General features: G+C 38.0%; 1 protein-coding gene across 1 annotated transcript; it reads right to left on the reverse strand.

Annotated features, from left to right (window-relative positions):
• Window positions 1–1,647: 1,647 nt before the first annotated feature.
• On the reverse strand, window positions 1,648–27,678 carry vwc2l (von Willebrand factor C domain containing 2 like). The gene is made up of 3 exons (XM_088001757.1): window positions 25,639–27,678; window positions 8,122–8,251; window positions 1,648–2,231 (listed from the first exon to the last, which is right to left on the reverse strand). Exons 1-3 carry the CDS (start codon window positions 26,062–26,064, stop codon window positions 2,083–2,085), a joined length of 705 nt encoding a protein of 234 aa, XP_087857883.1. The 5' UTR covers window positions 26,065–27,678; the 3' UTR covers window positions 1,648–2,082.
• Window positions 27,679–27,691: the final 13 nt, after the last annotated feature.

Genomic DNA, 27,691 nt, shown 5'->3' on the forward strand with positions numbered 1-27,691 from the left:
TAATTACTCGGACCAGAAATACTTTTGTTTCATTACATTTCATGTAGGAACAATATTGGTGGTACCTAAACTCTTTCCTTTATGTCCTGCATAAATACTCATTGGCTTTTGTGAAAATAACCATATAATGCAAGAGTGATGATAACGATTTCAAGCTTCATAAAATAACAATTACATAAACTGCAACGAGGTTTTTGAGAATTGTTTTAAGAAGGTGATCTAATTTGATGTTGGGTCTCTTGTTAACTTCAGTCTCTGTGACTGAATAATCTGGGTTTACACTAAATGACGATGCAAAGATATTTATTTGCTGTTGGTAAGACATTAACTGCTTAAAACCTTTTAACATAAATTTCAAAGATTCCTAACAGCCTCTTTAAAACTGAACTTTACCCAATTTCAAGTTTCAAGACATGCAGCAGATATCCATACTTTGGGAACCTTCTAAAATTAGTTTTAATGCCTTTTAAGGTGACATACCTCTTTAGTCACAGGTCTTTAATCCTCTGTTCATTGCTGTCTCATTACACAGGGCTAGAAGCTGCTATTAAGCAACTCATCCATCACTGCACAGGAATGGGGTTTAAAAGGTTAACGGAAACAGATTTTCTTGAAACTCAGGGAAAAAAAAAATCCTTGTGATGAATGGCGGGAGCATACGGAAAATCACCTTTGGATTAATGAGAAGTATTTATCAAGTGAAAGATTTTATGTTTATGGTGCCTGGTAAGGCACTTCAATATATTAGCCTTGCTGTTTTTTATTGCGATGGCCACACAGCTGCTCTGACACCGGCTGAGACATCCTGGTGCATTTAAGAGAGAGTGGAGCGAAAATCTGTGTCATAATCAGTGTTACATTTTAGAGCTCTGTATCTCGGCGCGCCTTATGCATGTGGTTTACGCGCCTCAGTGAGTGCAGAGCGAAAAAAATGTCTTGAGACAGTGGATGAATGACACGGCTGCGTCGTCACATGGACATCACACTTGTGAATGCTGCCTAAAAGCGCTTCACCATGGGCAGATTCCCCCCCTTTGTGTGCCGGTTCATGCTAAATGTGCCCAGCAAGCAGGCTTCGCCAAGCACCCAGCTGGATGATTTATTACAGAATACTCCTGATTAAGGAAAATTAAAGCGGGCTGCTCTTGGCTCGCTAAGTGCTTTGATAACAAGTTCAAGCAGCTAGTTAGTTGGCGGATCTGGAGCTCGGAGAAATGAAAAAAAAACAAACAATGAAACCAGTTGGTCAGGAAGGGCTGCAGTTTCTGCTCATCAAAAGGGTTGCAGTGGCTGCCATCTTGCTTGCGCCTCAGCTACACGTGGTAATGCTGATCTCCTCAGTTTGTGCTGCTCTTACACAGAGACACGGCACAAAGTAATGGGATACTAATAAAGGAAAAAAAACCTGTTTTTTTGTGATTTATGAAATATGACAATGACAGGGTAGAGATGAGCAACAGCCACATTGATTTTAAAAAGTCTTATGAAGACGAACGTTAATGTGCCTTTTGTAAACAAGCTCTCGGAGGGAAGTTGGGGAGCTCAAGTTTATCTGCAGTGGTAATCCTAGTATAACCAGGAGAACATAAAAAAGCTCAGTAAAGTGTGCTTTAAATTTTTTTTTCTTTTTTTTTTTTTTTCTCTTGCTGTTCGAACTTTACAACACCAGCGTGGCCGTGAAGAACATATAGTAACAACAAGCTGATGACATACATACAGAAACTTGACATGAGCAGTTCAACATTGCCGGTGGATAGGAAAGAGTTCAAGAAGCTTAGAAAGTTTCTGAGAGAAAGCAGCAGAGTCAACTTTTGAAAATATATAGGCCGAGTAAAACTGCAGGGCGGGAACAGCCGTGTGACAAGTTCCATTATCTTCTCACTGACAAAAAAATGTTTTATTTGTGTGAAGTTCGTGAGAGCATCTCTTCAATTCTACACTGTCTCTGGTTTTCTTTATACTCTTTGTTTTTTGTTTTTTTTTTGTTGTAGGAATTGTGCTCATGCCCTGTCAATCATATAAAATGGCGCAGTAGGCAGAGCTTCGCCTGAGTTTATTCACCATCCGCAGTGGAGTCTCTCTTTATGAAGACTGGCCGTTGAGACATTCCCGCCGCAAGCACTGCGCCGGCTTCCACCAGTCTCCGTTGTGGCAGCGGCAGATGGTGCAGTCGTCCACCTTTACTTCCTTTCCGGCTGGGATGATCGTCGTTCCGGCAAAGCAATTTGGACCTGCCGCATGAGAAGGAATGGAGGGGGAGGTGGGGGGGGGGGAGGGAAAAGGAGGTAGAAACACAGGAAACGAGGAGTGAGAACGACAAGAAATGGATGCATCTCCCCCGAGAGCTTTCTCTTTGCAGAAGGGGTGGTGGAGTGATGCAGAGAACTGGGGGGTGAGGGGGTGGGGGTAGTTAGGGGAGTCAGAGCAGACGCACAGATCTTTTCACAGGCACGCACCGATGGGCTTGTTTTTGCAACACTAAAGCGCTTTTGTTAGTCTCCCCTTCTCCCTCGACATGGAGCGCTTTGCATCCTAATGCGCCACGAGCAGAGGAGCCTGCCAGGCGCTGGCTTGGCAGCACTGAGAGGCTGGAGTGCACAAAGAGAGGCAGAGGAAGAGAGAGAAAGCTGCTTTGAGAGGGCAGAGGGAGGGTTGGTGTTAATCACTTCACTTCTGTATGAAAGAGCCACAGAACTCCTTATAGTTTTCTTTTTTTTTCCCTCCTACAAATGCAAGAACAGACTTGCAAGGCAATAAAGTACTCAGATTAATTTTGACATCTGATTTATCCTTAAAGCTCAGTAGGATTTACCTTTGTGGATTCCATCTTGTTGATAGGATTCCTTTTTAAAATGTGCTTGTGTACCACAGGAACACACACCATTCCCATGTATTTGGTAATCTGAGCTGTGGTACAGAGGCAGATACTGTTTAAAGATTACAGTGTTTTCTTGTAGGCTAAATCTGCTGCGACCTGCATGATGTTACAGGTAAAAACCGAGCAGTTTCCCCGTTTGTGTTATTTTCTTACCATTCCTAAAGGTGAACTGAAGGTATCTCTCCCCATCCCTCGTGAGACAAAATAAGTAGAAGGTGTGCAGCATTTGCCTAGTTTTGCTCATTTGAACAAAGTAATCAACAGCTCAAATGGTGTGACAATCACTTGAGATTGCTCTCAGCATCCCGCTCTGTACAACCTGCATGAGGGAAGACTCCTCTATAACTTGCTATAAAAAAACAACAAAATGTGTCATAACTCTTGAAGACAGAGTCTCTTTCAGGGCCAGTAGTCATTTTAGTGTCCCTATAAAACTGATTTACTGTGAGATAATCTAATGTGAGAGGTGTAAATGGCTGTCAGCTGGAAAAGTTACATGGTTCCTGTCCGTGTACCTGCCACATGTCTGGAAGCTGGAGGAGGAAACCTCAACCATTTTAGAAAAACAAAAAGGTTTTCACTCACCAGCGATTTTATTAGCTGCATCTTGCTAGTACCATGTTGGACCCCACTTTAACGTCAGAATTAATTAATTAGTTCTGGTTTACAGTTTACATTAAACCATGTGTCAGAAATATTTTTCTGAAGAAAGCATTTTTTTTGGATTAAGATGTGGTGACTGTGGAGGTTAATGGAGAACACTTTATTATATACTCATGAAATGAGTTTTATTTTTATTTTTGTTTTTTAGCTCTGTTACGTCGTGTGTGATACTCCTGAAGCCTTCTGTTTATTCTCATCTGACATCATTGGTGCATAAAACCAATGCAGCTGACTTGTTGCTATTTTGTGGGTCATTTTCATATATACTTGTAGATTTTTCTACAAGGCATTTTCTAAAAACTCTGACCAGTCATCAGGCACCAGCAAAATGCATTGAGTTGAAGTGCCATGATTGGCCGATTCACTAATTATGTTAACAAGCAGTTAAAAATGTATACCTAACAAAGTGGTCAGTCTGTTTGTCTAAGTCTATTTGTAGCTGTGTTATGAAAACAATATGATACTGATTAACTTAAAAATATATATATTTGTAATCCATCAGGCCTCTGCCCTAACCGTAACTTCAAAAATCAAAGTGAATAAATAATCTTTGGATTCATGTTATAAGGTTATTCATGTTATGAAGTTATTCCCTCTTCAAAAACATTTCTGCGCTTTGATTTTTTTCATGCATGCTTCATGAATTCTTGAATCTCCCGTGGCAGCTATTTAGGGATATCTATTTCTGTAACACTCCTCCTCGGAGCTGCAGTCTCCAGCTGAGCTTCCGCCTCACAGAGCACCTCTCCCCGTGACCCCCTCCCCCCACACAACTCCACCAGACTAGTGGCAGCAGCAATTAGCAAACACCTGGTAGAACTAAGGGTCTGCTGAACTTATCGCGCAAATTACTTCTCAGTCCAACGCTCCTAAGAAGTTGTAAACAGCATAACGAGAAGTGTTGTGACGACGTGCTTAAGGATGCGTCGGAGAGTGTCAGAGTTTCTTAAAGGTACAGAGGTCATTTTAAGATGTCAAAATTTCTTTTGTCAGGTTTGTTATACACAGCAATTTTATACCAACTGAAGGTAACATAGTTACTTGGTAGTGCTATAAAATGACACTATGTGCCTGGGTAATACACTACTCCTTTAAAATAATTTTGACCCACAGGTCAGTCAGTTTTGGTTCCCTGAACACACCAGATCCAGTACATAATGTTAGCCACAAATAAACTTCAAGGCTCTTGGTCCTTGTTCATGTTAGACAAAAAATGTTGTGTTTGTACTTTCTTCTAAATGTTTTAATAGTTAGTTTAAGAAATATGAGACTTTTGCAGTCTAACAGTCCAATAGTTTCCCTCAAACTAAAGTCATATTTGGAAAAAGCAGGTGGAAATGAAGTAAATATCCCTGAACAGTAAGCCAAAAGAACACAATGTCTACCAGGAGTTCTCATCTTCCTCTTACGCCTGAGCATAGATAATTTCAATCTTATTCGGTGGTTGGGTGGAGGATGTTGACCTGGTAAAGGTCCCTTTGATCTGAGCTTAGAGGAGACACTGAAAGTGCTTGCCAAGTCTTAACTCCCATTGATCTACCTCTAGACAGCTGGCACAGGTTACAGGACAAACTCAGTTGAGGTTGATGTGGGCTGAGTGTGACCAGTGCTGCTGCCAAGTGTTAACATTTTACAGCCAGACAGGCTTAGGGACACAAGAACACAGGTTCAGCTTCCTGTTTTCCTCCACAAAGGATGTTTGATCGCTGCTCTTAAGTGCTCACCAGTTGTTGCCAATTTGTGAGAGCAGAATAATTGCATATTTACCTGACCTGTTTGCTGAATGAATACATATATTACTATTAAATACATATTACCTATTATACAATGATAAGTTATAGTTTTTAGCAAAGAAAACCATAAAAGATGTGCTCAAGCTCTGCATCTTAATAATCAAAGCTGTGGCAATACAGTGAGACCCACAGGCATGGGTCTACTGTTTTATAAAGTAGGATTACAGCAATCCAAATAGGGTAATACCTCTCCTCTCTTATTCTAATATTTACTAATACCAATATCTTCTTTTTTTTGAGTGAAAAGTAGAGGAATTGTATTTGTTTTGCAGGTTGTGGTTACCGCGCCCAATTTTATATTAATTCTTGTAAACTAGTTAGATTAATTGTGCTTTGTCTGGATCTGTTTTGGTGAAATCCTCTTTATTTTCCTTTTTTTTTTTTTGTCATCGTTATTCATTTTTATTGCATGTTCCCTGCTTTTCTTTCATGTTGCTCTTGCTTTTTGCTCCCCCTTCACACCTAATTTGTTCCAATTTGCTAACTGTCACACCTGCCCTGGATCTGTCCTTTACTTGCTGAGGGTAAATAAAGTTCCTGGTTTTTACACATTATTTTTTTTTATACCTTTGGCATTGTGTAGTCTGTTCGGTTAGCAAATTCTGTTCTCATTGTTTTACGGATTGTTATCTTTGACCGATGTCACCTCTGGTGTCTAGCTTGAATACAGTCTTTCTTCTCCATTGCCTCACAACACTAAGAGCTTTTCTGTGATGGCTGTCCCCCCCCCCCCCTCCCCCCACATACAGTCAATGGAGCAATTGGTGCCATGCCAACATCCCAGTATAAGTTTTAATCATTAAAAGCAGAGTTTATTCACCGAACTACAATATAAAAATATGCAAGTGAGTTCTGTGAGGCTGCCAAGTACTGCCACATTAACCGACATATCCATTAAAAATTTTGTCATAAAGATTTTGATGTATGGTAACATTCAGTTCTAAAATAACCCATGGTTTGACCTTACTGCTTTGGGCTGATTTCAACATTATCTTCACAGCATTATACTGATGTAGGTGATTAAAAAAATGTTTTAAAGCATACGCTGTTGTTTTACAACACTGTTATTCTTGTCTCACTGAAAATATGACGGGAAGCTTTTTTCTTTTTCTTTTTTCTTTCTTAAAGTAGTTGTTTCTAATCGGTCAGCATCATCATTACTAGCTCACAAGGATGACTCTTGGACCCACTGCTGTGTCTTATCGTCAAATCAATGAGTTAAACTATTGACACAATTTTTGTTTCTTTTCTTTAAAGGACCCACATTTCCACTTGTCTAATGCTAGTCAACTGACTAAAAAAAAAACACCCAACGCCCAACACTTTTCCATAACTTACAAAATAGACAAAGTTACATGTTTTGAAATATCAGCCTTCGCAAAAAACTGTGGACAGTTATAGTGTGGAAACTAAAGGAGCATTACACGTCAATCTCACCAAGTGTTAATTGCTTTCTGTTATACAAAACCAATTAGATAATGTTATATTTTTACTTTTGTTTCTTGTCCATGTATAGTTACAGGTTATTGTATTATGAGAATCCTATGCTTCTCTTGCCTCTTCAAAAGCCACAAAGGCAAGAGCAACATTCTGCCAAGCAAACATTTAATTGAAAAATACTTTCAGACTCTGGTCTCAAACTAGAAGGTAAAAATCTTCCATAGTAAAGGATGCATAAATATTGCTCAGAACAAAAAAACGTCTTGCTCCACTCTGCCAAATAAATAGTTTAATGAATAAAAAAAAAGTGCTTACTGAGCTGTTTTGCACAGCAGTGTAATTATTTAGAAAAATGCATGCCTCACCCTGACAGGTGGTTTGACTCAAGCATGTCTTCATCCCACTTGTTTGTTCTCTGCCCAGAAGTGAGAGCTAAACATCACCCCCTCTTTGTCCTCTCTTCACATCCCCAAGCCTTCCACTTGTATTGAGATTTATGTGTATCCCAGAGTCTGACCAAACACCCTTGGGGCACCTGCAAACAGCAGGCCCTCCCTGAAATGCCAAGGGTGTCATTGTGTCCTGTCAGGCTGAATTAGATCTCCTCAAGCAGCTTCGGCAGCCTTGTTACTGTAGGCGTTTTTGTGTGAGAAAAGATGTGTTGGATTATCACTACACACAATGGACATAAACAAAATACTTAGTGTAAAACGAAACGTGGGCTGTCTTGACGAAATGCAGGTCAACTGCTACGGAAGCATCGGTTTTCAAATGCACCTGTATGTATTTTAGTTCCAAACGCATTCTCTTTATGAATGCAGCATCGTGTTCAGGCTATGAATTTGATATTACCCAAAGTGCCCTTTGCGTGCGATGGTTCCAACAGCTTGACTTTAGTCATAAAGTTCCATCTGTCCCTCAGGAATTGGAACTTGCTAAGGGAAGCCACCCACCTCGCCTTAAAAATAGTCAATGAACCATTGGAATCCTATAATTCTAATTTAGAGATTGGCTGTATGTGACAAGGGCGCCTGGGCGCTTGCAGATAAAAAGCCCTCCAAGGACCCATTAGTCCTTCGTACCATCGCCTTTAATCAATGGGCTAATGTTTACTCTGCTTAGTGTGTCATTTATAATTAAAACTAGTACTGCTCATTAGAGTCTTGTAGGCCAAAGGTAATAATTTTAATACATAAAACATCAATTACGTCCTCATCTTCTAAGGGCATAAAAATCATCTGGTGACGATGTAGATAAACTTGCTCTCACTGGTTTAAGGAAAACCTAATAACTCTAAAGAAATCTAATGCGCGCCGATTTCCCGAGAATGTCAAGACGAATGTTTACCATGTTTACAGATGGGACAGCACTGCTCCGGCTCATAAACAGGGTTGACACACTCTGGGACAGCGCAGTCGGACACCACACAATGTACCTCGTTATTTGGTTCGCAGCGGCACCATTCACAGGGCGACGGCTGTGGGCAGAGGAAGAGAGAGGAAATCTGGGTCAGATGATTCATTTGGTTTTACCTTAATGAATGTGTTTTTGGCATGCATGAGTGTGTGCTACAATTAAAACAAAGGTTGCTGAACTCTGAAAGGCAAATGATAAATTAAGAAAAGAATACTCGAATCAAATTTATAATTCTTTTGTTCAGCCCTGGAAAAACCAGTGAGGAAAAATGTCTATTTTTTTTTTATTTTGTGTGTGTGTCTCAGTTTTTGTGTTACTCTTTACTGCAACAGTAGAAATCAGAGTGAAGCAAAGCCTTGAAATAACATTTGATTGTCTGGCATAACACAATTGATAGTCAAGGATCTATTTTCAACAAACTCAGTATAATTAAAAAAAATCATTTTGGATCAAGAGAGTTTCTGCTGTGTTCAAAAATGTTAGAAATTCTAACGTTTTATTGCACATGAGGCAAAACAACCTTTAGGAAAGGCACATGCATTTCTTTTGGGTGCATACTTAGAGCATTTTTATTGCATGATAATTCCACAGAGACCAACAGAATATAAACTAAGAATAAATTACACATTACTAATTAAACAGATACAAATTAGAGCATAACCAGGAAGTAGAAGAAATTAGGTGAAATATGAAAACAGCTGGTTGCACAGATTTTTCATTTCAGCGTCAGAGTAAAGATGGCTAAATACATACGGGCATGCCACTTTTTTATGTTTGCACAACAAAACATATTATTTCCCTTGTACATCGCAAGTATCTGATACGTTTTGTTTAATGTGTAAATTAATGTATATGGGAGCCTTAACGGTGTGAGAATCCCTTTGTTCAAAAAAGAATAGGGGATCTGGGAAAAGAGATGGTGACAAATACAGTGTGTCACTGGGAGAAAACCAGAAACTCTAACAGACTTTAGACTGTTGCCTTTCCAACAGGTGAACAAGCCAAAACAGTCAAAGCTACAATTGAATAATTTAGACCAAGGGATAATCTTATGCTGCAATGACTCAGTCAAATCCAGTTGCGAATCTATGGCAAAAACTGATTTGTTAAATATTCTCTAGTAGAGTTAAATGCTAATGATATGCTTTAAGAGTATTATTTGTTCAAAGTTTTAAATACACTCTGAATAATTGCAGTTTTAGATGATTGCTGAGGCAAATCATAAGACAGTCGAACAGTCAAGTATCAAAAACCCTGCAAAATAGTAAACGAGCTTGTATGGCTTTGACACTGAAATCAGTCATAATGTTACTTCCAATATGATCCAATTGTTAAAACACTGCCGCAAGGTGTGCACATACATATTTAAATAGCTAGGGACACACAAATCAGGTCACTAGACAGTATAACATATCTTAAAAAAATAAACATGGAGATTAATGAAGGAGTATCATTGGCCACAGGGCTTCTGTCACTGTCAGGGCCAAGAAGCCTGGGTAACATTACCCCTTTGTACAGACCTAACACAGAAAGCCGTCCTCTATTGTCATGCCAACTTTGGTCCTTACAACACTGACCTCATTCTTACATTTTTGAACAGACTACAATATTATGACTGCTGCAAACCAAAGGGACTTTGCCTTGCTAATGAAAACATTGCCTGGAAATTTGTCAAGGCACTGTGGCCAACTAGGTGGATAGATGTGGATCTTATTGTCATATATGTTTCTGGACTTGGTCCATTACAGTAAACTGTGAGGCAAATAAATCCACTGGTCTGTACAACTGGTGTCATGTGGGGATGGTGAAATTATTTTTACACTTTCTGTGCATAAATATTAAAGAGGCTTTAAGATAAACATGGGAGTGTTCAACTGAATCAAACAGAGTCAAATCATATGGTGGAGGTTTTGGAAGCCTTCCATTTTAATAATCTGCAGTGTTGTGCTAATTGTGTGAAGTGTTATGAAAAACCAGGCCCTGTTTTCAAAAGTAGGCTTAAGCAAGTGGGGGGGGGGACTGTATTCTTCCACTTCACCATCATGTTTGTCTCGGTCTACTTCTTTAAATCCAGTTAAATACATTTTAAGTTTTTCGTTTGAATCTGGCAAAATGTGGAAACGGTCAAGAGGGAATACTTTTTGCAATTTAAGTATCCCCTCTTGACCGCAAACTGCTGCTCTTCTAAATGAATACTTAGTGCAGTAGAAAATGGTAGAAAATGGTTTAATCAGAAAATTGTAACTATATTAAATTAAGTTTCAGATAACATTTGTACATAAACTTAAAAGAAGAAAACAAAAGGCTAGAGTGTATAGCCATACGCTTTATAGGCCGAATAAACTTCACATGCAGCGAATTCTCTAGCTGACCTGGCTTAATACATTGAATAAATGGATCTTAAATGTGTAGGTATGAATTATTGCAATTATAGGCTTGTTCTTACTCCTATTTTCTGTCATCATCGGGTAAACAGCTGCTAGCTTTGGCAACAAGAAGTCCGTTGGCAAGAAAATGACCATGTTGCAGCACTGACACTGTGCTTGGGGATTGATGAGTTATTCATTTTGTTTATGTCATCAGCTATGTCAGATACTGTAACTCCCACAAAATTGCTAAAAATGCAAGCAACTGCAGCAATAGCTGCACAGCACAGGTTTATGTAAATTAGTGATTTAATGTTTCAATGAGACTTAATTAGCTCTTTATGTCCTTGTGCATTATGACTGTATTGTCATGTGGTTGTAGTTATAAGTCTAAAGTCATCTTTTTTGTTGGAAAAAAAAAACTTTCTATCTCTAGGGTCTTGCTTCTTTGCTTTTGTGAACACCAGTTTTATATTCTGTGTGTATTTTACATTATGTATGTCCTTGTAGCTCCAGTATTAAACATTATACTTTTCCCTGGATATAAAAGTCTTATCTCAAATATTGTGTTTCTATTAGCTGTAAGAACAAAAATCATAACATCTAAGGGTCAGAAAACCTCAGTCCGTGTGCAACTAATCTACAGAAATGAATTAACCCTTAAACAATATTGTAATGTACAGATTATGACGGTAAAATGACAGAAACGGTACGGAGAGTATTGATCAAAGAAGCAAGATCCAGGATGTGCAGACGTCCACAGCTCAGGTGGGGGGATCTGTCCACAAATTTGCCTTTATAGAGGTTTGGCTGGAAGAAAGCAGCTGCAAAAACAAATGTGTTAGAAGTCCTGTTTGCAGAGTACTTCGAGCCATGTAGGTTACACAGCAACATGCAGAAGAAGGCACTCTGGTCAAATAAGACCAAAGGTGCTATGTGTGACAGAAAATGAACACTTCATAACACATTGACCAAACACCATCTCCACCATAAGGCACAGTGGTGTCAATATCTTGCTCTTGGGAGGCTTTTTTTTTTGTGGCAAAAACAGGGAAACTGGACAGAATTACTGAATAAATAAAAACCCAATGCTGGAGAAAAAAAAAGATGCTGTAAAAGGCTTGAGAAATATGACTTGAACTGTAGTCGACCTTACAGCGAAATAACCTTACAAGCTTGTAGAGACGGGGGTATAAGTCCTGATTTAGGGAGACTGAATACAAATGCATACAACAACCATATTCTTATTTTTGTCTTTGAAATAGTAGTGCTTGAACAGTTTTGGTTGTTTTTATTTTCATTTTTGGTTTCGGTCACCATTATAGACATGATCTCTGGAAAGAATCCAAGCTAGAACTTAATGGCTAAATAACAAATAAAAATAATTAAAAAAAAAAATCAAAGGAATATATGAACAGACAAAAAATGAATAACAGAATTATAATTTAAAGTGTGCAAAAAAAAAAAAAGTCTCCCACTAAAGGGATAGCATCTCTGTCACAGAGAGATGCTATACTGTCTCCAGTGTGTTGAAACCAGCCTAAACAGAAATGTACTCCTATGTCACTACAAGCCAATTTCATGGCTGGTAAGAGATTTTCTATTTTATAGAACTGTCAGTCATGGGGCTTTAACTGATATGAACTTAAAAAACCCTATATTTTGTTTGAAGAATAAATAAACTGTGAAAGATAGACATTTCTAAACCAGTAGTTGTTGTCCAACCATACGGCGAAAATTGATGTCCCAAACCACAGTGTGACCATGGTTTCTACTCTTAAGCTCAGCTCATTTCTAAAGAAGACATCCAGAAGCCCACTGGGTGATATAAGAAGGCGTTGGCTGTTATGTGGCTCCAAAGTAGTGTGACTTGTAGTACTGTAGATTACCTGGAAACAGTTTTCATTTTATTTATTATACTTAATGTACATCATATTATTTTAATTTAGTTTTTCTTTAGCTATTCATAAGTGTTGTGTGACCTGAAGCACCAAAGCAGCCCCAGATGATCACACTAACTGTTTTACTGTTTTACATAATGTTTTACTTTAAGTATGATGTTCCTTTTCTCTGAAATACTGTGTTTAAATTAGTCAGTCTGCAGAATATTTTTTTTTCCAAAAGTCTTCGGGATTATCAAGATGATTACTTTGGAAAACATGAGCTGGGCTTTTGTGTTCGTTTTGGTCAATGAATTGAGGAAGATAAACTTTTCATTTCACCAGTGTGTTTTTTCTGACTAAAAATAATATTAACAGTTTTGAAGAGACAGATCCAGAATCCTGACTTTCCGATTAAAGAATCTTGTGGATGAAGCTAAAGAATTTGTCGATAACACGTGGGGCCTTCCAACCCCAGAGCTGGAGCTCATCGCCCAAGATTAATTGTCAAAAATACAAAAAGCAAAAAGCTGGTCAGCAACATGCCAGAAGGGTGTGAGTTCTGAAATGCCAACAAAGTGCTCCTATTTATTTCACGTCATTTTTAATACAATGTAAATTGGAACAGATACATCACTTTGTTAATAATCCCTTGAAATAATCCTTTTACATTGTTCATTTTTCTTTTGAGGTATGCCTGTCTCATTTCCCCTAAGAAATAAACATCTTGGTTGAAATGAAATTATTTCAGTCTGCACATTGAGTTTGTATTTCCTGCCACATAAAGCAAAGAGAAGTTAAGCCGTTTAGTCACTGTTGAAATATGTTCCCCTTGTTTGAAGTTTTGACATTATCTTTAAGACTACTGCAGCTGTATAAACATTTTTACTCTTAGTAAAAGACAACATAAAAGTAAAATAAGCAAGGACAAGAGACATATTGAAATACATGTAAAGCAGATATCAAAATGACAGGTGTAAGAAAACAGCTTTTTGAAACAAATTATTATAAGTGCTAAAGACTGCAAGCGGTTGTCCTCTCTCTCATACTGTAATGAAAATACACTATCATTGTCAGTCACAGATGATATTGCTTCTGAAATTACTGTTCTTTGCTTTTGTCTTCCTTGTCTCACACCTCCTCTGTTTAATTTTCCAGTCCATACACCTCCTTATTTTAGCTTCTCAGATGATTTCCTTCAATTTATTCTTTTAAACGCCAATAACTTGTGCACTCTAGGGCGCCTTTGTATTAATTTTCCATATCGCTGAAAAGTCTGATCAAATTTCAGTTATTATGTATAATCCGTGACGACACCTTTGCTCTGAACTGCATTTCACTTCTGCTTCCTTTGGTTGGCATTACATGCTGCTTGTCCTTCAGAGTGAAAAATCTATTGTAAAGACTGAAAGCATGCTTAATACAAAGCAAGTGTAAGATATCTGCACTTTGAGTGTGACTTATTTTCCGTTGTTTGCCCAGGTGAGGTTTTGGGTTAGAAAAGTAATTTTCTAAGACCGCCTGAAAGTTTGCTCACTGAATGAAGTTTGCGCTTAGTGACCTTAAAAAAAAACTTTTTTTATGTCACTAGGAAAGACAGTGACTTATTGACAAAGTAGGGAAATGACATTATTTTAACAACGTTACAATGGATTAACGACAAGTTTGTTATTGGCCGTCAATCAAAAATATCTGGTACAGCCCTGATTGTTCAGTACGGGCGGATCCAGAACAGATGCAAAGTTGTTTTATACCTGAACACATTCTGAATGTTTATGTGCTACTTTAAAAAAATGACATTAAAATAAAACCGGGAGGACTCCCAGATCTCAATTAACTCTGCTGTTTTGGAACATTAGGATTTTCATGGGCCATAAGGTGGGCTGAACCAAAACTTTATGTGGCCGTACGCATCCTTCGGCATCCATACTATACTGCTTACTCTGCACTTAAATGAATAACTCGCCTGGAACTACGCTACCTCGAGGTGACTGTATCTCTGGTACTTCAGAAAAATCAGCTGATGTCCACCTGGCAACCTGCAGCATCCAATTAGCTGAGAAGAGGAGGAATCCTCTTAGATGAGAGAGGATTTTCCGAACAGCATTCAGGTACAGCTGGCATGCTAAAATACCCTTTATTTTTATGCATTTGAATCAATGTTTTTTCTAGAATCGTGCTACTCATGGTGGGAGCAACTTGAAGTATCTCTGGTATGTTTGTTTTAATTTGTCCTTTTTGTAGACTTAGGCTCATGATTTTTTTTTTTTTTCTTGGTTGATGCATTGGTCTTTTAGACAATTATTCCCTCTGGCTTTAGATGCTGTGCAAGTAGAAACATTTTTGCTCTTACATTTTTTTCTTCCTTTAAAACCTGTTGCGATGCGCAACTTTGCCGACAAGACATTGTTTTTACAACTGGGAGCAGCTGATTAACATCTCTGAAGCACAAATCATTCTTGAACTACGACCATCTCCTCCATCGATCATAATGGCCAGAGTCTCTTTGCCAGGCTTTCTAAGCACACAGCCAGAGAGATTTAAAAAAGGAGTGGCGAAAGCAAATTAGATAAAATGACTGTTTGCCATTAACTGATTGTGTCATCCTGGACATGTCACTGTAAAATAATATGGTCTCTGCTACCCGTGAATTGAGCGTTAGCATGTCATGACAGTCATGTGACTGTTACACAGCAGCAGTCTTCAGTGAGGCGCCTTCAGATTTTTTCCAAGACTGACTGCTACTGGGGATCATTTCTGCCCACAGAATCACAATCCACAACGACTCTTGAAAGATAACTGGATCATATGAGATACAACAACATTTAACTTCCCTTTGGTATAGATATCATATTTTTGATTTGAATTGAATGCACAGCATTTTTTTTTTAATCAGCCACTTATAAGACAGGATATAAAAAAGGCCTTTAAAAACATCCTTTATTTGCATAATTGAAATGTAAGAAAAACCATAAGCTGCCAGCTGAATTGGACAAAGAAGAATAAAAAAAAAAGATCTCCGCTGCATATTTGAGTGTTTAAGTACAACTTAAAATATCAATATCTGCACAAGCATTTATAAGCCAGATCTGACTTAGAATTATAACATTATCAAAACAACAGTAAACCCAAGCTTCTGGAAAAACCGTCAATTATCCCAAAACTAAAGACACATACCTAATGGCTGCTGTGCTGTTAAACCTGTAATATAACATAAACACTGTTTTATATTTTTGCATAGCACATATTAAGATTGTAAGGACTACTTTTTTTTTCTGGTACAGTCTGGTTTATTTCAATTTTAAGAGATATTTCAAACCTCTAAGCACAAACATTTTTCATGGTTTCTGAACAAACTCTTGTGTAGGCAGAAAACTGCTGTGCTCGACATGTGGGAGGTCAAACAAACAAACGAACGAGAAGGGAGATGAATCTCAACAATATGCTAATGTGCGCAGAAATCTTGCGAAACAGTTTGGCTCAATGAAGTCCTCTTGTCATGTTTTATCATTGTTGACAAGGGAAGTTAAAATTAGCTGAATTACATCAGCTACAAGGAGAATTAAATAATTTCAAATGCTCAAAGAGTTTAGTCAGAGCAAGAATGAGAATGGCATGGGATAAGTTGGCTGGACTAATTAAGGACACCAGGGACATTTTGAAAAGCCTGATATTAATAAAAAGATCAGCTTTACTAGTTTCAGTTCAAACTTAAAGGGACATTTTGAAGATGGTTTCCTCTGCTTCAACACAGATGTAGGCGCTATGATTATTGAGTTTATTCATTTTTTTTATCCTGATATGTCTGCAGTAATCCTCAGGTTTAGTCGTGTTTTATAAAAGGAAAAAAAAAAACGACTCGACTCCCTTTGAATAAAAACGTAGTTTCTTTCATATCATTAGTGGTCTTTAAAAATCATGCATCAAACATCCTTAAAGCGGTGACATTTTCTTTGTAGGTTAATCTGGTGAAATTGGTGTGTCAAACAGCTCAGGTAGAAGCCTGCAGATGCTTCATAGGCAATGGAACATGAAAGATGGAATTCGACATCAGCACTACTTTGTGCGCCTATAAAACATTGGAGAAAATCCCTGTCAGTAGTCTCTGGCGTCTGATGCTTTCAGCAAGTCCTATTGTATGAGGTCTACCGTGAAGAGGATCAGTCATGCCTAAGCCCAGACACACAAAGGAAAATGGAGCAGTTGCACCAAATTTAGACGTGCTGCCAGATGTTGAGGTGAAAAAAAAACAAAAAAAAAAAAAAACACTTCTCTTGTTCCCACTTTTATTGGCTGGGTATTAGAGCGAATTGGCTGTCATGCTTTCCATTCCACACTTAGACAAATGGGAACAGGGCAATAAAAGGTCTAATAACTTTCAGCTGGGGGCAAATGTTAATGGCAATGGTCAAACTTTTAAGCTGGACAGCAAAGTCACAGGAAGCTTACTCATGCATTTAATAGGAGTGACAGTTTGACAGTCAAACAGCTTGCTTTCATTGTATTTAAAAATATATTTTACAGGGTCTACGGACGCATGGAAAGAGGTAGAATGACACATTTTCTCCCAAAAACACTGAACTCTGACTACAGGTGCCAACATTTCAAATAAATAAACCATTCTTTGTGACAAAATTGTTTTGCACTTATTGGCACTATTGTTGCCTCTGGCAAATTGGAGAGGAAAATCAATTTCAGCAATCATTGCTACATCCTTTATGGATGTACTCTCGCAAATGTTTTTGATAAACAAGAGTTACTAACGACTGGCATGTGTGATGAGTGTGCACATCCATACGTGGGTGTGTGGCTTCTGTTTTTGATGTATTCTGACAACTGTATGTGTTGAATTTTAAGGCCTACATAAGCGCAGTAAAGCTTTGTTATTCTTAGAACAACTATGAAGAACAAAAAGACATCACAAAAAGATTAGTATGTTCTTGCATTTCTAATGATCAAATTCAGTCAGGTAAAAGTAAAACATCTTATGAAAGAGGAAGGCCGATGCAGGTTGTACTGAATTTTACCAGTTTTGCTAGTTTAAGCAAAACTTCAAAAGACATCCCAATAAAATAAAAATAAAAATCATAGCAAAATCTAGACTTATTTCATGTGACTGAGGTCAAACTGTTGTGTTCACAGCCAAACAGACTTTAAAAAGAAACTGGAAGAAGAGTTAAAAGGAAATAAACAATATAAAAAAAAATCTAAGAAAGAAGTGGCAAGCATTTTATCTTTGTACACAAATACGCTTCTAAAAGTTTCTTATTTTATATATAACTACACTACATATTTATCTTTAACCCCAGTACAGTGGATTTTGAAAGTGTAGGCCAAAAGAGGGACACAAAATAAAATCAGTGTAAAAAAATATTGAATGCTCTAATCTGTTGAACATGAGGACATAAGATCTGCAACCTGCCTTTTCTTTTTAGTCATTTTATACTTTATACATTCTCAACCATGAAACTAAGCTGTTTTTGTATAGTGAACATTTAATCAGGGAAACTACATACAAAACCATAGAGATATTTGTTCAACAATTAGGTTACCTTTAGCTCTCCACTGGTTAAATAAACGATAAATGATTTCCTGAAGAGGTAGACTTGATAATATTTATGAATAATACATACTGATAAATCTATTACAAATTCCAAGTATTCAACTGCAAACATTTGATGTTTGCAGCTGAATACTAGTGAATCAAGTAATAATGAAAAGTATGCGTAATACCTTCTTAAATTTTGTTTTGCTCTATACTCAAAGTAAAGAAACATCCATTAACCAGCACCAGTGTGGGGAAAATGGTTGTGATTCAAGATTTGATGTTAAATTTCTCTCAGGTGAGTGAGACAGAGAGGAATATTACAGTCTATTTCAGTCTACACTATTTTTAAAAAAATCAAAAATACTTAGACTGATCAAAACTGAAGCCAGTAAACCGAAACTAAACATGCATTCCCTAAGACCCAAATGAATTCTAATGGCTGATTTATTCGGTAGTTTATAATCTTTTCAGAGTACCGAAGGAGAGACTCACCCCCAAAAGCACCATTTGTGTTAGAACCAAACTGGCCTTTATACCACATTTGACAATCTTACAAAATGTGAAAAAAATAAAATAAATATAAAAATATCCCAACAGCACACAAAACAAATACCATACATTTGACTTAAGATTTTCAAAAACTCTTTTGTTACCCCTCTATGTCATAAACTGAATATGGTATGCAAAACACAGCCTAGTTACAATAAAGGAAGGCTAATAAGACCGGCAATGCATAACCTTTCATACTCCCTAAACAGGAGTCTCCTTAGTAGATACTAATGCTCTTTCCTTTAACACTGTGGGGTTCTAAGACTTTCATTCTCTCACTAAAGACACACAGTCTTATTAAAGTGGGTAAAGATGCTGCAGGTTTTGATATGATACCATAAAAATTGTACATGATTGCTCTTTATTTTCCTCATGCCAACTGAACTGTTTTTAACCCTTAATGTGTCGAATGATTCTTTCATTCTGTGGGCCCTTGGTCAAGGTTAACATGGAGGTGAAATGCTCTATTGATGGACTTGATCTCACATGAAAATGGGGGGCTTATGTACTTATAAAATCTGAAGCCTTGCATCTCAATGCAGGCCTGAGCTGGATTTGGTTTGACACACTAACACACCAGTCAGTACAGATTAGGCACATTGATTTTAAAGAGGTTGATGCCACACACCTTTTACCAAAGCTAGCATGCTAATGAGAGCTCAATCAGCTATCTATATTACCCAAAATATATGTCTTTTTTTTTCAGCTTCCACAGGTAAAAGGTAATCAAATATAAATTATACAAAGTATCAATTGAACTGGTTGGAACTAACAATATTGTACTGTTGTGCTTGAATGATGACACCAGATAAACACATTTTAAATGTTTTGGAAATACCTAGTAGTTGCTTAGCAAAGCGAGTTCAAATTAAAGCCGGAAAAGACGTCAACAGTTGAAGGGCATGGGCATCAATTGTTAGTAAAACTGTCGATGATAGTGTTGTGGAAACAACAATAGTCTAGGAGAAGAAAAGGAATACTTTCTAAGAAAAAATATCTAAAACAAGTTAATGAAGTAGAGAATAAACTCTGGCCTACTTTTTTAAAAAAAAATGCATGACTCTTCATAAAAAGTCGGAACATTGTGAATAATGATGCTTTTCTACTGACCTATTTAGCTGAAGTTTGAGTGCACGCACATGCCTGCTTCAGTTTGTTTCAGTGCCATGTAATGCAAAGAAAATTTAATTAATGGAAAATGTTTCAGCATCTTCCAGAGGGTTTCTAGCTTTGGCCTGATTTCATCTTTGACTGAAATGAAGTCAAATATGTTATGAAATGTTCTGCATGTGGTTTGTGCGACAGATATAGTGCAACGTTGATCAACAGAGATCAATTTTGGCCTATTTATCCTTTATATCTTATGTTTATCTATTCTACTTTCCGTGATTATCGGTGATATTCTTGTTCTTTGCTCTTTCTTATTCTTTATGATGCATGTGTTTTTCTGTTGGGTTTTTTTAATGTTAATTTTATATCCACTCTCAGACACAACAAAGATTTAGTCAAATCCTTGTTTTTGTGTTCAGACTCTGAAAGCTTCAATTTTTGCAAAATAATCCAGATTCTTTTGTGCTTCTGGTGAGCTTGGCTAATTCAAGAAGTATTTCTTAGCAATGCATCCATGCACTTGTGATAACTATTTACTCATTCAGGTTTGAACAACAAAAAAAATCATCCTCATTTGCTTGTTTGGTAGTTATGACTTAGTGTTGCAAGAACATTGACTGTATTGTTGAACAATTTGGGTGTGGGTAAAAGGCTTTGCAATTAGCTCACAAAGTTGAAATACAGTAAGTTTATCAGTTAGTCAATCTCTTTTCTTTGGACACTTTGGTTACCATTGCCTGACTGCGATTGGGACGATTGTAATTAATTGTTTTTGTATTCCATGCTATTATGTCAGCCCTAACCTTCAACTATATCTACTGTTGATGTTTATGACCATTCTCTCCTCCACATCAAAAAGTCTGTGGAGTGACGTTTTGATGATTAGAGTTATAAGGAAACATTTCCATCACCCATTAGTCTTCTTGTCCTCCTCACCTGAATACTTCTTATTACTCGTGAAATATGCCTGCAGTATTCCTAAGAGTAAAAAAGTAAAAGAGAGCGTATAAGGGTGTAGGGCTGGCATCCAGGTACAGATGAGGTGAGCCTCCTCATCAGAGATTCCCTTGTTAGACTGGAGGCATCCCTGGTTTTTGCTGCTGGTTACTCTGGGAAACTACGACAGCCCTCGTCCTTGGCTCTTCTAGTCTGATTCAACTTGCAAGCGATTACTAACACGTTTTATTGTATCTCATTTTATCCTTCTCCTGGCCCTGCCGCTGTGCTTTTAAAAATTTTACAGATTTGTTGTCTTGTATGATTAAGTTGGAGAGTATTAAAATTCATGGGGACTTCAACATGTATACTGGTGTTGCCTCATCAGTAGCTGAAATTTGAATCTATCTTTGATTCTTTTGATTTTTTTCTGACATGTTTCTGGGCCAACCCATATAATAAAGGTCATGGCCTGGACCGTCTCCTTTGTTTGGAGCCTTAACATTACCAATATATCTGTGTAGGATGTACAATTGAGAGATTATAATTGTTTCTTTGTTGACCTTAACTTTAAGTAAATACTCTTGAAATTAAAAACCCAGGGTTTCATAATAACTGAGAACTCTTCTGAAAGGTTCTTTGTCATGTTTGACAATTCTCAGCTTTCCGATGGAAATGATGTAAACACTATTATCCAGTGCTTCAACAGAAAATGCTCATCCATTCTAAATCAAGTGGCATCTATTAAAACAAGCGGTATATTACAGAAAAAGGTAAAAGGCCAGATCGAAACATGTTCTAGATCCATATCAAAAAACAAAAGAAATCCTAAAGTGTTGTTTGACGAAATCACCGCTATTGTGCCTCATGTTTCTGTATCCATTTCTGTTTACTCTGAATCATACGGCAACAAATTTATTTGATTTTTTTGTTGCAAAGATTAGAGAAATGAATGCCATTTTTTCCCCCCAAAGCTATCTTGTTCTTCTAGTAAGGAACTGACTACTTATTCCTGGTACAATTTTACACCTGTGAGATATGCTGACATGGTTGCTGTTGTAGAAAAAGTTAAGCCTTCTTCAAGCTTTTCAGGTGTTTTCCCTAACACGCTTTTTTCAGATTCGTTGATAGTGTTGGCCGTTGGCTTGTAATATGTTTCAGTGTTTCCCTTTTGACCAGCATGTTCCCAAGCTATTTAACACATGGAACCAATCCTGAAAATGCTTCAAATTTTATGCATATTTCCAAATTTCTTTTTATGCCAAAGCTTTTTGAGAAGGATGTTGCTTACCTTCTTACTGCCTTCATAGAGTAAAAATTATATGACCATTTACGATTAGTTTTTTGTGCTAAATGCATTCCACTACAAAAACATACCAGTGACATTTTTGACAGGTTTTGGCAAATACAAAGTTCTGGTCTTATTAGACCCTTCCTCAGCTTTTGGCACAAGTCTGTTTCACAGAATCATTCTATTATGAGAAACAGATTAAGGGATGTGGTTGGGAAGTCTGGGTTTGATCGAAAGTGCTTTTCATCTTACATGCCTGTTAGGAGTTTTAGTGTGTCTGCAGGAATAGCTTGTGGAGTTCCTTGTGGCTCTGTAATAGGACCTATTTGGTTTTTAAGATGTATTCCTCTGTAAGCCAGGTAACTGAGCAATTTAGCGATGCTTCTTATTTTTGGCTGATGATATTCAGCTGTACTTCTCATATGAGCTTCACGAACATTGTCTTTTATTAACTGCTTAGCAAACATTAAACAGTAGTTGAGTGACAACAGCTAAAGCCAGACAAAATGTTATATGTGACACTAATCAGCAACTGTGTGATTTGTGATGCTCCCAGGAGTGAGACCTCCCCCTAACCAACCAAAATTAAAGCTAATCCATTATGAATTACAACCAGAAAACAAATTGATAAAGTGATATATTTCCAATTAAAAAGCCCCATCATGCTCCATTAAAAAAAAAAAAAAAAAAAAAAAAAGTACTTTGTTCCACCACCAAAAAAGGCAGCAACAAAATTGTTTTGGAAAGGTCAAGATACAACAAAAAATAGATCAAAAAGAGCAATTTCTTGTAGCTAACCATCATACTTCAGTCTGTGTTGAGGAATAGAATATGATTCTTCAGGCAGACATGGGAAATGGATGAAAACTTTCCTATTTATTTGCAGCTACTTTTACCATTAAAATATCACACAGACTATGAGTAAAGATCAACTATGTGTGTTCATTCACACATGTAAGAAAATGAATAATTATTCCAGATTAATGATAAAATAAAGAAGGGTATATGTACACAATTTTAATCTCTTTCCCCTATATCTTTTTTGTTTGTGTTTGTTTTTTTGTTGTTGTTTTTTTTAACATTGTTTAGAGTTGAAAACATTCATAAAATATTCACAAATCCGCTTTGCTGGAACTTGTGACCCTGTTTTACGTGAACAAGAGAACACATTGCCCAAGTAGCACTAGCTGTTAGATGCTCTTCAATAATATATCCAAGCTACAAGCACTCACTTAGCTTTAGTTTCATTCAGAGGATAATAAGAGCTGCTTCCCCACTTTACTCTGAGCTCTTTAGAGACGTAGACAAAGGGTACATATTGTTTGAGTTGACAGCCAACAACATAATGTTGAAAAGCATTCTTCTAATCTGACTTATAGTATAAAAACTTTACACCACATTCAATTATCTGTGGAAATGATGTCTATTCATATCTATCCACTTAAGCAATCATTTGAAAATGTACATGATGTTGTACTTGTCATAACCGTGCGATCTTAAAGTTAAAGTGTGTGGAAACTTAACGAGACAATTTTGAGGAAAAACAGTCATCAATCATCTTAATTACATGATATAAATTCAGATTACAACAATATTTGGGGGCGGAGGGGAAGTTTTATTCCCATTGTTTGCTTGCTGTATTTGGCTGAGTGAACTGGGATAGATACACTAATCTTATCTCTGAGCACTGATTTGTTTGCTCAGACATGACTAAAATCTGCGATTAGCTATGGAGCTTGTTGTTTGGGCCATGTTGTGTCATATCTTATTTCAGTCACTCCCAGCCTGGATGCACTTGCGGGGAGCTGAAACTAGGAGGTCTCCTCATGGGCAGCAACAGTTTAAACACAGACTGTAGTTGTCATACCCCTGGTGTCATTTTTAATCAGACCGTGCTGTCATGCTCCATAACAACTGCAGAGACGCTGGCGTGATGGGCAGAGACCTGCTGCAAGAGCGATGACTCAGTGTCCACGCAACAGCGCATGAAGATTCTGTTTTAGGATCTGTCGGTGTGGCAGCGATGGTCCAGTGTGCGGTTGATAGGGGTGGAATCACACTGGGTGGTGGCAGCCTTGTTGGTGTCCTCGGCCAAAGATAAAGTTTGATGATACAGTTACAGTACATAAAGGCTCATCTAAACAAATGCATCTAATTTAAATGGCTAACCTTCTCTGGGGTCATTTATTGAATAGGTCTGCGTATTCACATGGGTGGCTTCTGTGAACAACTTGTAAGACGGAAACATTAAAAATGAATACACGCTAAGAATATTCCCTTACTGGCATGTGGAACTTAAGAACACGCCAGCTGATATAAAATTAATGACAAGTGTTATCTGTTTGTGTTAGAAATAGTTTATCAGTTTATTATGGATATGCTGGTCCAGGAAGGGCTATTTGTATTGTTTCCAGTAAAACTGATTCAATCCGAATAACCACAACCATCATTAGAGGTATTTATATTTAAGTTTAGCTCCACCAGTGAGTAAACCTATCAGATGATACTGTATAGATCAGATCTTAAACACTGTAGCGCATGTTCAGAAAGCAATTTGACTCTCTGCCCTCTAAATGCTATAATTATGTCTGTGGGTGTTGGGAGACAGAATCGCTCTTTACTTTTAATGTGAAATACAGAATTAAAAGAAATTTAATTTTGGGGGTTATTGAGTATCAGCCATTATACTTAGCATATATAATTTGTAAATATAATATAGAATGAGAAATTGTAACATCACTAACCAATTATTCTACCTAAACTTTTTATTAAAATTTAATTGAAAGTGTTGGGTCAACTGTTGGTCATCATTCATCTTGTGTCATGTCCAGTGGAGAATAATGAGGGTGATAGATCTATGTGGGTGAACATTTCAGCTTAGACAAAGCGGGGAACGTCTTTGTTGGTGCAAGAGTGCACGAAATGGCAAAAACTAAACAATATCTTTAAATATAGTGATAGCTATAATGCCGGTTTTGGTTTTTCCTTGCGCTGTCATGACACATTTGTAAAGAATTTCCACAACAGAATGAGACTAATACTGCAAGAAATTTGTTTACATTTTTTTCCTTGTCACCAGGTCTCCAAAAATATACCATAGAAGAAAATGTTTTCATCCTCTTTTTATTTATTTATTTATTCTTATTTTATTTTAAAACCTAAAAATGGAAATAAAATGTTCTATTGTGGATTTTTATAAAAAATGACAAGTTATTTTTCTAAAGAGTCGTGCAACTTTGGCAGCTCTAGGCAATTTTTATTTAACTGGATCATGGGTGGAAATTCCTCTTTGGATGGGAAAGATTGAAAATCCCTAGCCTACATTATTGCATAAAGAGCTTTGTTGGAGGCCTGCACCCTTCAATAGAAACAGTTTTATGTGGTGGTCTGGATAATGTGCCTCAAAGGCAACAAGTTCTCTGAATTCCCAAGACTCTAATCCCACGGAGCAACTGAAGGATGTCCTGGTCAAACAAGATCAAGCCATGAAGCCTCTGCCTCTCAGCTTACCAGACTTAAAACATCTGCTGTTAATATCTCGGTGTCATGTATCATAATAAATCTTCCAGGGGTCATTAGAGTTCATGCCTCAGTGAGTCAGAGTTGGAGACAGGTGGCCACAATGTTATGCCAGATGCGTGTATCTGCTTCGCATAAGTTATTTAAATCAACGCAAACAAAATGCATCCAGGTTCTGTGCTTGGAATTGCAACAGTTTACCTTGTGGGTGTGTGCAAGGACACGCAAACTCAAACAACAATGGCCTACCTTGAATTCTTCCAGGATTTTATACGTTTTCCCTCGGTACTCGCAAAAGTTTTTAACCTCCTTGCACTCGGGGCAGCATCCATTGTGCTCTACTTTCGTGCACTTCGGGTGCAGTTTCGGGCACTCGGGCTGGTCGCACACGGGCCCGTCCTCCGTGCACACGCACGGGCAGTTTGAGTGTCCCGGATAGAAACGCTCCCCGAGCTTGTACACGAACCCGCTGTCGTCCACGCACCCCTTCCCTCTGTAGTCGTCAAAGACGATGTTATCCGCGGCGGTCCGCTCTGCCTCGTCGGCGACGTAATCCTCGGGGTTGCCAACCGTGGCCGGAGACGCGACGCTCAGGACCAGGAGGGGAAACAGGAGGAGGACGGAGGCGGCCGAGAGGAGAGGGCCCATCCTTCCCCGCGGCGTTAACATCCACATTCAACACGACTGCGTGGATGACATCTCTAAACTCCGGGTATTCTCTCCGGATCCGACCAGGTCTTTATCATTGCCATCATCGTTATCGCTGCTGTCATCGTGTATCCGAAAGAGATGTTCTGCAGTGGAATAACAAAGAAATTAAATAAATAAATACACAGATAATAATCATGGCATGGGGTGGTGATTTCACTGCTGCTGTTTTGCGCATTCTCACAACCCTGTCTCACCTTGCGATGTACTTTTTTTTTCTTGCAACAAGTTTTATCAAAGATATTATTTTACAAGATGAAAAGCAGTTTTCGTTTCGGTTGTCTGGCAGCGTATACTGTTCAACAGGTTTGTTATAGTGCAGCAGCAGATGTAGGACCAAGAGCAGCAACAGAACAACAGAGGAAAGGGCTTGTGATATTCATTACTGAAGTGGGTGGAGTGTTTTATTTTCCAGATTCTGAAAAGGTCGACCAATTTGAGGTAAAAAAAAAAATGGAGAACTTTATATAAAGGACCATAAACAACAGGTAGTTCCGTTTGTCACATTTAAAATGTATTTGCTCGTGTTAGCTTTAATAGTAAACCAAATCAGCACTGCTGAGCATGCAGCCATACATTTTAAAAACCCACCACCCTCTTTATTTTTTTTTTTATTTTTTAATAAAGAAGCAGTAAAACTATCCCTGTGCATTTAGAGCTCCGTATTTTACAATGCCAGATGGATTTCAGGGACACCAGTGGCGCACTTTAAACGATAAGGCAAACTCACCGTGGTTAAAATAAAAATAATAATAATAATCTTGATATCCTCTTTGTGTGAAGCCAAGAAAATCCAGAGCACGGATTGCTGGAACAGATCTCAGATAGTCGCCTTGCCCATTGGAAACTTCACTCTCATCCACGCATTAGATTCACAAGGCTCCCCGAAACACTATTGTTCCCCTCCTTCCTCGTGGATTATGGGTTTAAAAGCAAGTAGTGATCAGCCTTTTTTGTCCTTCGCTCTTTCCAAATGCAAAGACGGTGACATTCACGAAAAAGTAGGTCTGTGTCATCATTACCCTCATCCGACTCACCTTTCTGAGACAATATCGCAGTTCACGTCCAATAGCATGCGGCACAGACGCACAGAGCTACAAAAAAATAATGATAAGAAAGGGAAAGAGAAAACTGCTTAAAATCCTCCTTATAGCGTTCCTTGAGAATCCAGAGTATAGTCAGTATATCCAAATGGTGCAGGTTGGTCAGCGGCTGTCGGTCTTGTTGCGCATATATGCGAGCGTACATCCAGCGGTTGCATTGTAAAACAAAAATCCACTATGACTTAGACGAAAGATTATGCAAAAAAAAAAAGGGGGGTGGGGGGAAGCAAAGCACTTCTGGATGAAGGCAGTCATTAGAGGATTTTGCAGTTGAGGTTTGCATTAATCGCCAGTAGGCGAGACTGAGGAGGGAGCGCTCCCGACTTTCAGAACCTTGGAGAGCGACCGTCTCCTGCGTCCTGCTCTGAGCAGAACAGAGCGCCCCCCAGCTCCGCTCCGTCCACCTCCTGTGTCACCCACAGTCACAACACTCACATCTCACAACCACAGAAAAAAACTACCACTACGTTTCTGGGGGATCGCCTTGCAAA

This window comes from Poecilia mexicana, unplaced genomic scaffold, assembly GCF_051168715.1.
Source record: "Poecilia mexicana isolate PSO_F unplaced genomic scaffold, ASM5116871v1 scaffold_2, whole genome shotgun sequence".
Classification (NCBI taxonomy): Eukaryota; Metazoa; Chordata; class Actinopteri; order Cyprinodontiformes; family Poeciliidae; genus Poecilia; species Poecilia mexicana.